Genomic DNA, 16,624 nt, shown 5'->3' on the forward strand with positions numbered 1-16,624 from the left:
AAATTATAGTCTAGAAACTAAAGCTTTGGTTGTTTTCCTCTCAGGCTTCCATGTCTTCTCCCTGGACCTCTTCAATGTCCACCTCTTGAACATCAGACTCTGAGGCCTCATCTTCACTGTCACTTTCCAACCTTGGTGAGGATGGCTCAAAAAGCCTAAAATTTGCCCGGATGGCCAACCAATTGTTCAACCCTTGTATTGGTCAGCCTGTTGCGTGCTTTGGTGTGTGTGTTCCCAAACAAGGACCAGTTGCGCTCTGAGGCGGCTGATGTTGGTGGGATTTGGAGGATGATGGAGGCAACAGCGGAAAGAGCATCCGATCCACAAAGTCCCTTCCACCAGGTGGCTGATGAGATATATGTGCTGGCACGACTGCCATATTGCATCTCCACCCCAAAGCCCTTGCTTGGAAGTGTTCTTCGCCAGACTGCCAAGGTGGCGAGACATGGTAGTGATGACACCATAGGCCTTGTTGATCTCTGCACCAGACAGGATGTTGTTGCCAGCATACTTTGGGTCCAACATGTACGCTGCAGCGTGTATGGGCTTCAGGCAGAAGTCTTCACGCTTTTTGATGTATTTCAGAACTGCAGTTTCCTCTGCTTGGAGCAACAGTGAAGTGGGCAGGGCAGTACGGATTTATTCTCTTACATCTGCAAGCAGAGTCTGAACATCAGACAGGATGGCATTGTCTCACTCAATCCGTGCAATGGCTACTGCTATAGGTTTCAGGAGATTCAGGCTGCTTACCACTCTCTCCTAAAATACATCATCTAGGAGGATCCTCTTGATGGGGCGGTCCATATCAGCAGACTATGATATGGCCATTTCTTGGAGACTCATTCCCCTCCAGGAGACTGTCAAACATGATGACAACACCACCCCAACGGGTGTTGCTGGGCAGCTTCAATGTGGTGCTCTTATTCTTCTCACTTTGCTTGGTGATGTAGATTGCTGCTATAACTTGATGACCCTTCACATACCTAACCATTTCCTTGTCTCTCTTGTAGAGTGTATCCATTGTTTTCAGTGCCATGATGTCCTTGAGGAGTAGATTCAATGCATGAACCGCACAGCCAATGGGTGTGATGTGAGGGTAGGACTTTAGACCAAGCAGTCTTCATGTTCGCAGCATTGTCTGTCACCAGTGCAAATATACCTTCTGTGGTCCAAGGTCATTGATGACTGCCTTCAATGAAGAGACCTCTGTGTCTGTTGTCCCTTGTGTTTGTGCTCTTGTAGAATACTGGTTGAGGGGTGGAGATGATGTAGTTAATTATTCCTTGCCTACGAACATTCAACCACCCATCAGTGATGATTGCAATACAGTCTGACTTCTCTATGATTTGCATGACCTTCACTTGAACTCTGTTGAACTCTGCATCCAGCAAATGAGTAAATAAAGCATGTCTGATTGGAGGGGTTTATGCTGGGCGAAGAACATTCAGAAATCTCTTCCAAATCACATTGCTTGTAAGCATCAGAGGTGAACCAGTTGCATACACAGCTCGAGCAAGACATTCATCAAAACTTCTGATTCCAGGAGGACCATGAGATGTTGCTATCGATAAGGTGTCTGAATCATCATTTTCACCTCAAATAGAAGTAGAGGGTCTTTTGTCAGAGGTTGTTTGTTGTGAGCGCTGAGGGAACTTTATGCACTTGGCCAGATGATTCTGCATCTTTGTTGCATTCTTCACATATGATTTCGTGCAGAATTTGCAAATGTACACATCTTTTCCTTCTACATTAGCTGCAGTGAAATGTCTCCACACATCAGATAGTGCCCGTGGCATTTTCCTGTAAAGATTACAAAGAAAATAACGAATACAATTCCAAGTACAGATAAATAGTTAAGCAGTTAGATTAAACAACTCTTTTGTAAGATAAATGTTTTAAAATAAAACATGTATGGAAACAGGTGAATTAACACTCCTCAGTTAGCAGGCTCAAGCAAGCTAAAACCCACATGGTAGCAAAAACTAACCAGCAGAAATTGTTAGCAAGTTGGAAATTATTTAAACACACTTTGCTGTAGGCTACTATTTACTAGCTAACAAAAAATCATGTCATAAAATATATTCACCCCCCCAGTATTGTAATCAAAACTTACAAGAAAGCATGTAGTACTAGGCTCAGAGAGTGTAGTAGTGTGTGCTCAATAGCATCTCAGTAGTGTGCAAGATCTTGAGAATCAGCTGAACATATGATGGAAGAGTGTACTGCACATGTGATGGAAGAATGCACTGTGCATGCAGAGGGTTGCAATTCCATTGAATTGGGGATAGTTTAATCAAAATATGCCACAAGACCTAGAATTGCCTTATGTGTATCCCACATAAAAAGGTTCACTGTTATAAGCTAACTTTTTTGATGAATTTAAGCAAAATTCCCCAAATTCCAGGACTTAAGTTTCCATGAAAAATCTTCGGAAAAATTCTGGAAATTTACCGGAAAGTTTCCGAACCTTTGCAACCCTAGTGTGTTCACTATATATAGAAAGGTATGTGGACGCCCCATCAAATTAGTGGTGTCGGCTATTTCAGCCACACCCGTTGCTGACAGGTGTATACAATTGAGCACACCGCCATGCAATCTCCATAGACAAACACTGGCAATAGAATGGCCTTACTGAGGAGCTCAGTGACTTTCAACATGGCACTGTCATATGATGCCACCTTTCCAACAAGTCAGTTCGTCAAATTTCTGCCCCCCTAGAACTGCCGTGGTCAACTGTAAGTGCTGTTATTGTGAAGTGGAAACGTCTAGGAGCAACAACGGCTCAGCCGCGAAGTGGTAGGCCACATAAGCTCACAGAACGGGACCGCCGGTTGCACCACTCACTACCGAGTTCCAAACTGACTCTGGAAGCAACGTCAGCACAATAACTGTTCATCGGGAGCTTCATGAAATGGGTTTCCATGGCCGAGCAGCCACACTCAAGCATAAGATGCACAATGCCAAGCGCTGGCTGGGGTGGTGTAAAGCTTGCTGCTATTGGACTCAGTTGAAATACGTTCTCTGGAGTGATGAATCATACTTCACCATCTAGCAGTCCGACAGATGAATCTGGGTTTGACGGATGTCAGGAGAACGCTACCTGCACAAATGTATAGTGCCAACTGTAAAGTTTGGTGGAGGAGGAATACTGGTCTGGGGCTGTTTTTTATGGTTCGGGCTAGGCCCCTTATTTCCAGTGAAGGGAAATCTAACGCTACAGCATACAATCACATTCTAGACGATTCTGTGGTTCCACATTTTTGGCAACAGTTTGGGGAAGGTCCTTTCCTGTTTTAGCATGACAATGCCCCTGTGCACAAAGTGAGGTCAACACAGAAAGGGTTTGTCGAGATTGGTGTGGAAGAGCTTGACTGGCCTGCACAGAGCCCTGACCTCAACCCCATCAAACACCTTTGGGATGAATTGGAACGCCGACTGCGAGCCAGGTCTAAATCGCCCAACATCAGTGCCCGACCTCACTAATGCTCTTGTGGCTGAATTGAAGTTCCCGCAGCAATTGTTATTATTTTTTCTCGTATACATTTTAATCTCACTTTCTATCTACAAACTAAATATACTTTCCTGCAACCCTCCTCACACAATGTGGTACGGATCTGCTATTTTTATTCCTTATAACTGGAACCTCCATCAGGAGCTAGCCAGCTAACTTTGTTAGCCACGGCTAGCAGTCTTCACCTTTTAGCTCGGACACCGCCAGCTTAAGCTTGGACAATACATGCAAGTCTGCACAGCGCGATATCTACCCAGAGTATATCGGACTGCTTCTCCCTACCACATCACCGGATTCCTGCCGCTCTGGATCATTACACCGGATCATCGCAGCTAGCTAGCTGCTACCGAGTGGCTACTGTTAGCTAACGCCTCTGTCCCGAAGCAGGCACCAGTTAGCCTTGAGCTAGCCACGAGCTAGGCCCATATACCAGCAAATTCTAGGGCTACAATACCTCTTGATAATTGCCCTGGACCCTTTGTTGTCGACGTAGCGATGTCGCCGAAGACCCATATTCTTGCCCCGGTCCGCTAGCTTTCTAAGCGCCATGTCTCCCCGTGTTATTGAAAGAGTCCAGGGGCATCAGCTGTGTAGGCGAGTAATCATAGGGTTCAAAGAACAGCAATAGTGCTTTACTCACCATCAAAGAACAGCAAAGTGCTTTCCTCACCATCTTAAATAAGCATGCCCCATGATTTTTTTTTACAACTAAGAACATATATAGCCCTTGGTTCACTCCAGACTTGACTGTCCTTGACCAGCACAAAAACATACGGTTGTGTACTGCATTAGCATCGAATAGCCCCCGCGATATGCAACTTTTCAGGGAAGTTAGGAACCAATATACACAGTCAGTTAGGAAAGCAAAGGCTAGCTTTTTCAAACATAAATTTGCATCCTGTAGCACAAATTCCCAAAAGTTTTGAGACACTGTAAAGTCCATGGAGAATAAGAGCACCTCCTCCCAGCTGCCCACTGCACTGAGGTTAGGAAACACTGTCATCACTGATAAATCCACGATAATCGAGAATTTCAATAAGCATTTTTCTACGGCTGGCCATGCTTTCCACCTGGCTACCCCTACCACGGCCAACAGCACTGCACCCCCTGCAGCAACCCCCTGCAGCAACCCCTACCACCGGTTCTCCTTCACCCAAATCCAGATAGCTGATGTTCTGAAAGAGCTGCAAAATCTGGACCCCTACAAATCAGCTGGGCTAGACAATCTAGACCCTCTCTTTGTAAAACTATCAGCTGCAATTGTTGCAACCCCTATTACTAGTCTGTTCAACCTCTCTTTCGTATCATCTGAGATTCCTAAAGATTGGAAAGCTGCAGCGGTCATCCCCCTCTTCAAAGGGGGAGACACTCTAGACCCAAACTGTTATAGACCTATATCCATTCTGCCCCGCCTTTCTAAAGTCTTTGAAAGCCAAGTTAACAAACAGATCACTGACCATTTCGAATCCCACCATACCTTCTCTGCTACGCATTCTGATTTCCGAGCTGGTCATGGGTGCACCTCAGCCAAGGTCCTAAACGATATCATAACCGCCATCAATAAAATACAGTACTGTGCAGCCTCTTCATCGACCTGGCCAAGGCTTTCGACTCTGTCAATCACCACATTCTTATCGGCAGACTCAACAGCCTTGGTTTCTCAAATGACTGCCTCGCCTGGTTCACCAACTACTTCTCAGATAGAGTTCAGTATGTCAAATCGGAGGGCCTGTTGTCTGGACCTCTGGCAGTCTCTATGGAGGTGCCGCAGGGTTCAATTCTCAGGCCGACTTTTTTCTCTGTATATATCAATGATGTTTCTTTTGCTGCTGGTGATTCTCTGGTCCACCTCTACGCAGACGACACCATTCTGTATACATCTGGCCCTTCTTTGGACACTGTTAACAAACCTCCAGACGAGCTTCAATGCCATACAACACTCCTTCCGTGGCCTCCAACTGCTTTTAAATGCTAGTAAAACTAAATGCATGCTCTTCAACGATCGCTGCCCGCACCCGCCCGGCCGACTAGCATCGACTTAGAATATGTGAACTACTACCTAGGTGTCTGGTTAGACTGTAAACTCTCCTTCCAGACTCACATTAAACATCTCCAATCCAAAATTACATCTATAATCGGCTTCCTTTTTCACAACAAAGCCTCTTTCGATCATGCTGCTAAACATACCCTTGTAAAACTGACCATCCTACCAATCCTTGACTTCAGCGATGTAATTTACAAAATAGCCTCCAACACTCTACTCAGCAAATTAGATGTAGTCTATCACAGTGCCATCCGTTTTGTCACCAAAGCCCCATATACTACCCACCACTGCGACCTGTATGCTCTCGTTGGCTGGCCCTCGCTACATATTCGTCACAAACCCACTGGCTCCAGGTCATCTATAAGTCTTTGCTAGGTAAAGCCCCGCCGCCTTATCTCAGCTCACTGGTCACCATAGCAACACCTACCCGTAGCACACGCTCCAGCAGGTTTATTTCACTGGTCATCCCCAAAGCCAACTCCTCCTTTGGCCGCCTTTCCTTCCAGTTCTCTGCTGCCAATGACTGGAACGAATTGCAAAAATCACTGAAGCTGGAGACTCATATCTCCCTCACTAACTTAAAGCATCAGCTGTCAGAGCAGCTTACCGATCACTGCACCTGTAGACAGCCCATCTGTAAATAGCCCACCCAACTACCTCATCCACCATAATGTTATTTATTTTTGCTCTTTTGCACCCCAGTATCTTTACTTGCACATCATCATCTGCACATCTATCACTCCAGTGTTAATGCTAAATTGTAATTATTTCGCCACTATGGCCTATTTATTGCCTTACCTCCCTAATCTTACTACATTTGCACACACTGTATATAGATGTTTCTATTGTGTTATTGACTGTACGTTTGTTTATCCCATGTGTAACTCTGTGTTGTTTTTGTCGCACTGCTTTGCTTTATCTTGGCCAGGTCGCAGTTGTAAATGAGAACTTGTTCTCAACTGGCCTACCTGGTTAAATAAAGGAGAAATAAAAAAAATACATGTTCCAACATCTAGTGGAAAGCCTTCCTAGAAGAGTTGAGGCTGTTATAGCAGCAAAAGGGGGACCAACTCCATATTAATGCCCATGATTTTGGAATGGGATGTTCAACGAGCAGATGTCCACATACTTTTGGTCATGTAGTGCATGCGTGCGCCTGTGTGCGCGTGTGTTGAAAGTGTTCCAGTGATTGGTGGTGCAGATGGCCGGGTCTAAACTGTGTGAAAAATAACAGCTGTGCTCCATTGAGGCATGGGGAATGTGTATTGAATTTCCACTCTTTTCACTGGCCATTTGGTTTCACCATGGGCTAAGATCCAGGAAGAGATAAGCAGAACAACTCCATGGAATAAGCATTTCCTTGTTGCTATATATTACCTCTGTGTATCAATTCAGTGGTTTAAAGGTTGTTTGGGTATAGACACAGTGTTAACATTTGATGAGCACTAGTGACTGGTCCATAGTGACTGGTCCATTCTATGAAGCTGATATTTTTGTTATGATCCCACAGTCTGTGGCTGATCTCCCTCTCTCCAATGTAGTTAGTCTGTTCTATGTAGTTGATCATGTTAGTGTGACTTATCTTACTTATCAAGCTGATCTCCCTGGTTTTACTGATCACCCTCAGCTCATCTCCCTGGTTTTACTGATCACCCTCAGCTCATCTCCCTAGTTTTACTGATCACCCTCAGCTCATCTCCCTAGTTTTACTGATCACCCTCAGCTCATCTCCCTAGTTTTACTGATCACCCTCAGCTCATCTCCCTAGTTTTAAAGATCTCCCTCAGCTCATCTCCCTGGTCTGAGCTGATCTCCCTGGTCTGAGCTGATCTCTCTGAGCTGATCTCCCTCAGCTGATCTCCCTGGTCTTACTGATCTCCCTCAGCTGATCTCACCTGTGTAGCCTCCAGGACGTAGTGCTGCACCACCAGCATCTCCTCGTTGGCCAGACACATGTGGTTCTCGCACCGCAGGGTCACTGTGAACGCCTCACAGCTGATTGGCTGCTCCTTGCGGGGCCAGTACACATATGGCTCCTCCCCCTCTGCCTGAGAACACAGATGTGGTAAGGACTTCCTTTTTGAGGCACAAAATGGCTGCCATACATACATCAGAGGTTTTGAATCCAGTACGACAGATAGATACCTACCAGGCTTGGTGTTCCCGGCAGTGTGACTATGACCTGAGCGTTGTGATCCCAGATCATCCTCCAGAAGTCTGTCACCGTGCCGGCCAGCGGGTTTTGGGTCACGATGAACTCAGTGCTCTGCCGGTACCCCTGAGGAACACAACCGGTTGTAGAACATTGAGACCTGAATCCGATCGCCAATATGGACAGGAAACCAAAAGTAAAATTTACTGGAAATGTGTTACTATGTGTAACTATGTAGTTAGTATCTGTCACTGTGACTCTTCTATCTAGAATGGTTGGGTTCTTACCGTGAGGTATGAGGCGTTGATGTAGTCTGATGTAGTTTCTCCCGCCACTGTGGACAGACAAACCCGTGACCTTTCAACTGGAGACAAAGCCACACATTGTTAAATTTCCTCATAAGGTATACAGAATGTAATTTTGTAGAATATTACTATTAGAATGGTTACGTTTACCAGAGCGGCATTACTAAACCATTACCATTGCTTTACCTACATAAGATGATTTTTGCCTTAAACCAAACAAAAACAGAATGTGCCTCAAGGTCCATGCTCTCAAATAACTTCTTTGCTTTTCTTTTTTTAGTATAGTTTTAGTTAGGAGGGGTTAAAGTGTGCGGGCATTTTGCTAAATGTTCTATTGAAAGTGACAATGTTGAGGTTGAGTGCTGGTAGAAATCCAACCTGAAATGTAAAAAAGGTCTCATTGTCTACACTGTTCACAGTCGTGGTGGATGCTGTTCCAAGGTTAAGAGGAGAGGAGGTTTTTAAAGTGCTGGAACCTTTCAACGTATGAACAAACCTGTATGTAACTCACCGGGTATTAAAGAGGAGTTTCTGTTCTTTTCTCTGTTACACTCTTTCAGGGCTGCTGAGTAGTCGCACTGTATGGCATTGGACGAGGATATCAGCTGCAATCACATTGGAACCAAGGAGCAGATTAACTGTTAGTATTTAAAAATGTGCCAGCGGTTGTACCTGCTCTTTTCAGAGGACAAAGAAAGACAACCGATAGACTTATTGTTCTCCAAATGTATGTTTTACTTTTAGTTCTGCCCTTTATGCCCTACTGGAGTTCTTATGGAAAGTTTACCATTGTAAATCTACAGTAAATGTAAATACTAGCACTATGACTTGTTAAAACCTCTTAGTGAATAGGGGGCGCTGTTTTCACTTTGGGGAAGAATCGTGCCCAAATTAAACGGCTTCGTACTCTGTTCTAGATCATACGATATGCATATTATTATTACTATTGGATAGAAAACACTCTGAAGTTTCTAAAACGGTTTGAATTATATCTGTGAGTAAAACAGAACTCATTTGGCAGCAAACTTCCAAACAGGAAGTGAAAATTCTGAAAATGGGGCTCTGTAAGGCCTTGCCTATTCAATTGCCTTTTATTTATGGATCTGTATGCACTTCATACGCCTTCCACTAGATGTCAACAGGCAGTATAATGTTGAATGGGGTGTCTAGCTTGATGTGAGACCGAATGAGAGCTTTTGGAGTGACAGGTCCGCCCTATTGGCAGTATTCAGCTGCCCACCAGGGAACACGACATTGTTTTCTGCAATGCGTTAGGTATACACGACGAAATGCTCCGTCTTCGACGTTATTGGATACATATGAGAAAAACATCATAAAGATGGATTTTCAACTGAGTTTGACCAGTTTATTCGACGTTTATTGTGACTTTTGGAATTTTTCGTTCCATGCGCCAAGAGTTGATGGACACGTGAGCTCCACTATGCTAGCCAAAGTTGCTAATTCGACAGAAGAAATGGACATTCTAAAACAAAACAACGATTTATTGTGGAACTAGGACTCCTTGCACTACATTCTGATGGAAGATCATCAAAGGTAAGAGAATATTTATGATGTTATTTCGTATTTTTGTGGAATATGTTGGCTCCAACATGGCGGAGAATGGCTGGGCGCTGTCTCAGAATATTGCATGCTGTACTTTGTACTAAAGTTATTTTTTTAAATCTAACACAGCGGATGCATTAAGAACCAGTGTATCTTTCATTTGCTGTACAACATGTATTTTTTAGCAAAGTTTATGATGAGTTTTTTGGTTAGATTACGTGACTGTCCAAAATATCTCCGGACAATTTGGTGCATTATGGCGCCGTATTCACAATGTAAAACCACGATTTGTAGCTATACATATGCACATTTTCGAACAAAACATAAATGTATTGTATAACATGATGTTATAAGACTGTCATCTGATGAAGTTGTTCAAAGGTTAGTGATTATCTCTATTTGTGGGTTTTGTGAAAGCTATGTTAGCGGTGAATAAATGGCGTTGTGTGTTTGGCTATTGTGGTGAGCTAACATAAATATATATTGTGTTTTCGCTGTAAAACACTTAAAAAAATCGGAAATATTGGCTAGATTCACAAGATGTTTATCTTTCATTTGCTGTACAACATGTATTTTTCATAAATGTTTTATGATGAGTATTTATGTATTTCACGTTGCTCTCTGTAATTATTCTGGCTGTTTTGGTGATATTTGTGACGGTGGCTGCAATGTAAAACTACGATTTATACCTATAAATATGCACATTTTCAAACAAAACATAAATGTATTGTATAACATGATGTTATAAGACTGTCATCTGATGAAGTTGTTCAAAGGTTAGTGATTAATTTTACCTCTATTTGTGGGTTTTGTGAAAGCTATGTTTGCGGTGAAAACATGGCGTTGTGTGTTTGGCTATTGTGGTGAGCTAACATAAATATATATTGTGTTTTCGCTGTAAAACATTTAAAAAAATCGGACATGTTGGCTGGATTCACAAGATGTTTATCTTTCATTTGCTGTATTGGACTTGTTAATGTGTGGAAGTTAAATATTTCTAAAAAATATTTTTGAATTTCGCGCGCTGCGAAGGCAGCGGAATGTTGTGGGTGTTCCGCTTGCGGAACCCCGGGGCGAGAAAGGTTAATAGCATATGTCCTTACCTTAAACTGTTTCTCTAGCTGCGTCCTGCCGGAGGGCCCTGGGGTCAGGAGGTCGTTGACGTAGCTGTGGATGCGGCTGGAGGGAACCTCCGTCTCCTTGCCCAAGATGGCCTCCACTAGAGCATTGTGGATGAACACATACTGCTCCTGAATGCACAGGGAAAGTAGGGGTTGAAAGCCTTAGTTGGGTGTTGTCATTCGTACTGTTCTGGTAAGGTGACAGGACAACTAATCTTACTGTAGTGGATCCATTGTTTTCTTGTTGGTATCAGACCTGGGTTCAAATAGTATTCTTTCAAATTATTTAGACGCATTTGATGGAGCTTTCCATTTGATGAGGCTCCAACAGAACAGTCCCAAAAGTGAAAACCCCGCCCATCTGGACTGAGCTCTCACCTCTGTCTGTACCAGGTAGTTCCTCTGTGTGCGGATGTGTTTGAGGAAGCCCGTGATGTTGACCGTGCCCTCTTGTTTGATCTGCTTCAGCATGCTATCCAACACTATGTAGGTTCCAGTCCTGCCAACCCCCGCACTGGAAACACACACACAAGAGAGGTTCACAATATATTCTGAATCCTGGTATTTCAATTTCCACTTTAGTTCTCTATGAAATAACGTTCCATGTTGAACTTAACAGCTGGACACGGTGAAAGTGGCTGTTAAGTGATATAATGGAGGACCATGTCCATTCTATTCTATTTCTATGCCGGTCGGAATGTAAATGTACTTCCTGAATTGAAACATTCATGTATAGAAGAAGATACATCTTTTTATTGACTGAATTTAAATGGAATTTCAGTTGAAACAAATGGCCTTGATTTTAAAGCTGTTTTATACATTCTACATATCGATGCATATATACATGTTCATTCTATATCTATGGCCTCCTACCTGCAGTGCACTACGATAGGCCCCATGTCATCTGTCCTGGCTTTGGAGGACTTCTGGACGAAGGTGAGCACGGGCAGAGTGTACTCGGGCACGCCCATGTCTGGCCACTGAGTGTAGTGGTACTGGGTCACGGTCCGATCGTTAATCCGCCCCTTCAGAGAAACCTGGGGGTTGGTGGGAGGAAACAGGAAGTGGTAAGCAGGATGGGACACAAAATGGCTGTCAATGTGACACTTGGGATTCGTAGTTCCATAATAAATGTTCAGAAGTAGTAATGAGGCAGCGCTTCAACTAACTTGGAGGGGAGATGCAACCGATGTAGATGATACAGTGAGGACGTAGAGGTTCAACTAATAATGAGAGGTAAATGTGATGTAAATAGTGTGACCTCTAACCTTTTTGACCTTGGTGTTCCTGAGGGTGAAGGTTCTCTGGGTGTAGTGGGCCAGAACCTTACAGCTCTTCACCGTCACCAGGAAACCACCGTACTCTTCCTGGCTCTCCAGGGGCCAGTACTGGTCACACTTCCTCTGACATACATGACCAAACACTTTAGAATAATTTCATGAATAAACTATTTATGAACTATTACTAAATATGTTCAAGCATTACAACACTTCAGCATTTACAGCATGCATAGGCAGTTATAATGGCCCTGGTTTCTCACCCGTCCCTTCTCTACCAAGTTGGTAATCATGATGATGACGCCCACGTTCTGTTCCCACACCATCCTCCAGAAGTCCTCGGTGCTGGACTTGAGAGGGCCCTGGGCAGCGATGTAGGCCCTGGACTTGTTGAAACCCTGTGGAGGGTAGGGAGGGAAAGAGAAAGCGTGAACAACAGATTAGCTACTGATACATCAACAAGAAATTTGCCCTCATAACAAATCAAATCAAATTGTATGTCACTTGCTTCGTCAACAACAGGTGTAGACTAACAGTGAAATGCTTACTTAAAGGTCATTTTCTACTATTGTGCACAGAGAGAAATGCAAGAGAATTGCTTACGTCAACGTAGTTTGCGTTAATGTAATCTCTACTCTTCCCATCTTTGTCAGCCTGGGTTGAGAGTCTTACTCGGCTGTGGTCATCTAGGAGTAGAGGAGGAAAGATAAGCTGGGTGCATTCAAGAATGTATGTGTGTGTACATGTGTTTGAAGGTGCATGTTTGACTAACAGGCCAGGATATTAACGTATCGGTTCTTGTTCTTGTTGTCTGGATGGTTGGAGCCGTCTGTGGTGATACCCAGGTCCACCTTGCACACCTGCACCTCCTAAAAGAAAACACATGACCTTAAATCCCACCATCCTTTTACTACACAGTCAAACTAGAATGTGTCATCATGCACAACAAAAACGTCAACATGGGCATCTGGAAATGTGGCGAACATCTACACGCGACTACTACAGAAAAAAAAGGGAGACGTAGCTTACCTCATAACACTCTTTCAATATCTAAACGGGGAGGGGGAATGCAAAAAGCACAGCAATGAAATTTCATGACACATGGTTAGCAAAAAAAAACGTGCAAATAAATAACAAGAAAACAGTTTATGGGGAAATCTCAACTTCAAGACACTGTTTATGCGATCAACAGGATTCAGTCCATGTACCATGTTCATGTCCTTAGCTTTGACTTACAAACCTATGTTTGTGTTATTGACAACATTTACACATGTATGCATTTATACAGTACTGATAAAATGCCAAGCTAGGATTTATATGGTAAGCAATGGTAAATATGTAGTTTAACATGAGTAATCATTGCATAGTGTATTTTATTGATCCCTTATTTTACCAGGTAAGTTGACTGAGAACACATTCTAATTTACAGCAACGACCTGGGGAATAATTATAGGGGGGAGGAGAGGGGATGAATGAGCCAATTGGAAGCTGGTGATGATTAGGTTGTATGAGGGCCAGATTGGGAATTTAGCCATGACAACTTTGTTAACACCCCTACTCAAGTGCCATGGGTTATTTAGTGACCACAGAGAGTCAGGACACCCGTTTAACGTCCCATCTGAAAGACAGCACCCTACACTGGAAAATGTCCCCAATCACTGCCCTGGGGCATTAGGATATTCTTTTTTCGATCAGAGGAAAGAGTGCCTCCCACTTCCAGCAGTATCTGGTTTCCCATCCAGGGACCGACCTGGACCAACTCTGCTTAGCTTCAGAGGCAAGCCAGCAGTGGGATGCAGGGTGGTATGCTGCTGGTGTATAATGTGATATATTTGTAAGTCTCAGTGGTAAGGACAATAGACATGACTCCTCAGATTAATCTGGGCCAGAGACATACAATATCATGTAGCATGAGACAGAGAGAGAGTGTGAGTTTGAATGGCCATCACAGTGCAAAGCCTCCCACAAGTCTTCTGCATGCTTACCTTAAAATAATGACAGCCGCCGTGTAACATCGCAAATGACGCATAACAGTTTCACAAGAAGGCTACATACAGAAAAGCTAAATTAAAGACAGACAGTTGTAAAATTAAAACATGCTGCCAAGTAATACTAATAATTTCTGTCATAATCCATATCCTGTGAGAGAACTGAAGCAGAATTTGACAGCACACCTCAAACTCTCTGGAGAATGCATTGGTGTGGTGGAGCTCCGTCACGTGCTTTACAAACTGCTTCACTGGAAGGGCTTCATGTTTATCTAAAGGCAGAGAGAAAGGGTTTTATTTTATTTATTTTTTTTAATTATTTTTTTATAATATGTTTATTATTTTCCAATAAAAATAAAGTAAAAAAGACAGCAATACAAACAATGACATTCATTGTACTGTTGAATGGGATGGCCAGTTTAGAGGACAAAACAAAAGTTAACTCACACATACACAAAATAAAACAAAATCCTATTAGGTGGTACATGTATAAGAAGACAGCATATAGTCATTACAAGCAGTGTAGTTCAGCCAAAAATAAATATTGAGTGGAGTACAGCACAGAGTAGCAGCAGATCGTCAGCCCAGTTATGAAGCGGGGCTAGACCATTTATCCAGTATCGGCTGCCATATTTTGTAAAACAATGGACTTCTATTGGAGGTGTTGTATCGAATCTTTTCCATATGTATTACATTCCCTAAATCCCGTAACCACATTTCAAAGGTAGGTACAGTCTCCAATTTCCAAAATTGCAATATGAGCCTTTTGGCTAATAGAGTACACAGAGAGACAGCTTTCCCTTCCTGGTTATTCCCATCAACTGTACCAAACAGAGCGATCAATGGGTCTGGGGCTAGAACTCTATCAAAGGCCTTAGATAAGTAATCAAAAATGAGAGCCCAGTAAGCATGTAATTTAGGGCATGTCCAGAATAAGTGGGTCAACGTCCCCTCATCCTGCTTGCACCTCTCACACAGTGGTGAGGTGTCCGGGAATATTTTATGCAGTTTTACTTTTGAGTAGTGTAACCTGTGTATCACCTTAAACTGTACAAGGTTGTGTCTGGCATTCACTGAACTGTGGTTTATATTCCTGAGAGCTTCTATCCAGTCCTCATTTGAGATTTCTGAACCAAGTTCTTGTTCCCAAGCCCTTTTAATGGTGTCTGTGGATACCTCTATGTGGGCCTGTAGCACATCATACAGTCTAGAGACCGACCCTTTTGAATGGGGTTTGACAAGTATCAAGCTATCTAATGTAGGACTATTGGGCTTAATGCCATACTGTGGGATATGTGTCCTTAAGAAATTCCTGATTTGGAGGTATCTGAAAAAATGTGTTGTTGGCATGTTGAACTTTGCCTGTAATTGTTGAAATGAAGCTAACTGACCATCTATGTATAAATTACCAATTGTTGTGAGCCCCTTCTCCCTCCACTGTGAAAACACCACATCATCCAATGCAGGGTGGAAAGCATGATTCAGGCTAATCGGGCTGTCTATGTAAACAGTGGGTATGTTAAGAAAATCCCTAATCTGTTTCCAGATCCTAAGCGTATGACAAATGACTGGATTGGAGTCATAAGTGGGTTTTTTCACATATGATGGGCTATTAACAAGTGCAGGGAGTGAGGAACGTTGACAGGAGGCCTGCTCGATCAAAAGCCATGAAGGCATATCCTTCTGTCTCATCGCAGGTAAACTTTCCCTCCAGAAAGACACAATGTTCAGATTAGCAGCCCAATAATACAGTTTGAAGTGAGGAAGGCCAAAGCCCCCCTCTATCTTGTACTTGCATAAATGCTTCTTTGAAATTCTGGCTGCCTTGTTATCCCATAAAAATGGAGTTACTATTGAATCCAGTTTCTTAAAATAGCTTTGTGGTATGAAATTGGGTAGACATTGGAAGAGGTAAAGAAACCTGGGTAGGACAACCATTTTAATAGCGTTTATACGACCAACCAAGGAAATAGGCAGAGTTTTCCAGAAATCTATATTTTGTTTAAGCTGATATATTTTCATGTCCCAATTCACTTTCAATAGCTGGTCAAGGTCTCTTGTCACTACAATGCCAAGGCTTGTGAACTTGTCCCTCACTGTTCTAAACGGGGTAGATTGCAGAAATTGCATATCCACAGGCCGTGATATTGGCATCAACTCACTTTTTTGCCAGTTTATCTTGTAGCCAGAGAAGGAGCCGAATGTGTTTATCAAGTTAAGTAATGGTGGAATAGAAGTTTTAGGCTTAGACAAAAACAAAAGAACATCGTCTGCATATAGGGAAATTTTGTGCTGTGTGTCTTTTATTTTAACAGAAGCTATATCGGCACATGCCCGAATGCGAGTAGCAAGGGGTTCCATGGCTATAGCGAAGAGAGCAGGCGAAATAGGGCACCCCTGTCGGCACCCCTTGAACAGGCGGAATGACTGCGACATTTCCTGATTGGTCACAACGGACGCCATTGGGTGTGCATAAATAATTCTTATCCAATTAATAAATTCCTTTCCAAATCCGAAATGCTCCAGAACCGACATCATATACTTCCACTCAATCTGATCAAACGCCTTCTCTGCATCAAGAGCTATTACCACTGCCTCAACTTTATGATCATGATACATTACGTTGAAAAGGCGTCTCAAATTGTAGTATATATGTCGGCCCG

The 16,624-nt window shown here is 43.1% G+C and overlaps 1 protein-coding gene across 3 annotated transcripts in view; it reads right to left on the bottom strand.

The window, feature by feature from the left end:
* The window catches only part of LOC139578219 (receptor-type tyrosine-protein phosphatase zeta-like), a 122,906-nt gene that overhangs the window by 6,287 nt on the left and 99,995 nt on the right, over positions 1–16,624 (bottom strand). For 2 of the 3 annotated variants that reach the window (XM_071405553.1, XM_071405551.1), the window contains 13 exons: positions 14,148–14,233; positions 13,003–13,023; positions 12,746–12,842; positions 12,577–12,659; positions 12,237–12,371; positions 11,965–12,099; positions 11,570–11,733; positions 11,075–11,210; positions 10,679–10,825; positions 8,524–8,617; positions 7,995–8,071; positions 7,705–7,833; positions 7,451–7,603 (listed from right to left, as the gene is read on the bottom strand). In XM_071405553.1, coding sequence (XP_071261654.1) covers positions 7,451–7,603; positions 7,705–7,833; positions 7,995–8,071; positions 8,524–8,617; positions 10,679–10,825; positions 11,075–11,210; positions 11,570–11,733; positions 11,965–12,099; positions 12,237–12,371; positions 12,577–12,659; positions 12,746–12,842; positions 13,003–13,023; positions 14,148–14,233 — 1,457 coding nt within the window. The remainder of the gene's footprint in view (positions 1–7,450; positions 7,604–7,704; positions 7,834–7,994; positions 8,072–8,523; positions 8,618–10,678; positions 10,826–11,074; positions 11,211–11,569; positions 11,734–11,964; positions 12,100–12,236; positions 12,372–12,576; positions 12,660–12,745; positions 12,843–13,002; positions 13,024–14,147; positions 14,234–16,624) is intronic. The other variant, XM_071405552.1, reaches the window with a different exon arrangement.

This window comes from Salvelinus alpinus, chromosome 6, assembly GCF_045679555.1.
Source record: "Salvelinus alpinus chromosome 6, SLU_Salpinus.1, whole genome shotgun sequence".
In the NCBI taxonomy this organism is placed as follows: Eukaryota; Metazoa; Chordata; class Actinopteri; order Salmoniformes; family Salmonidae; genus Salvelinus; species Salvelinus alpinus.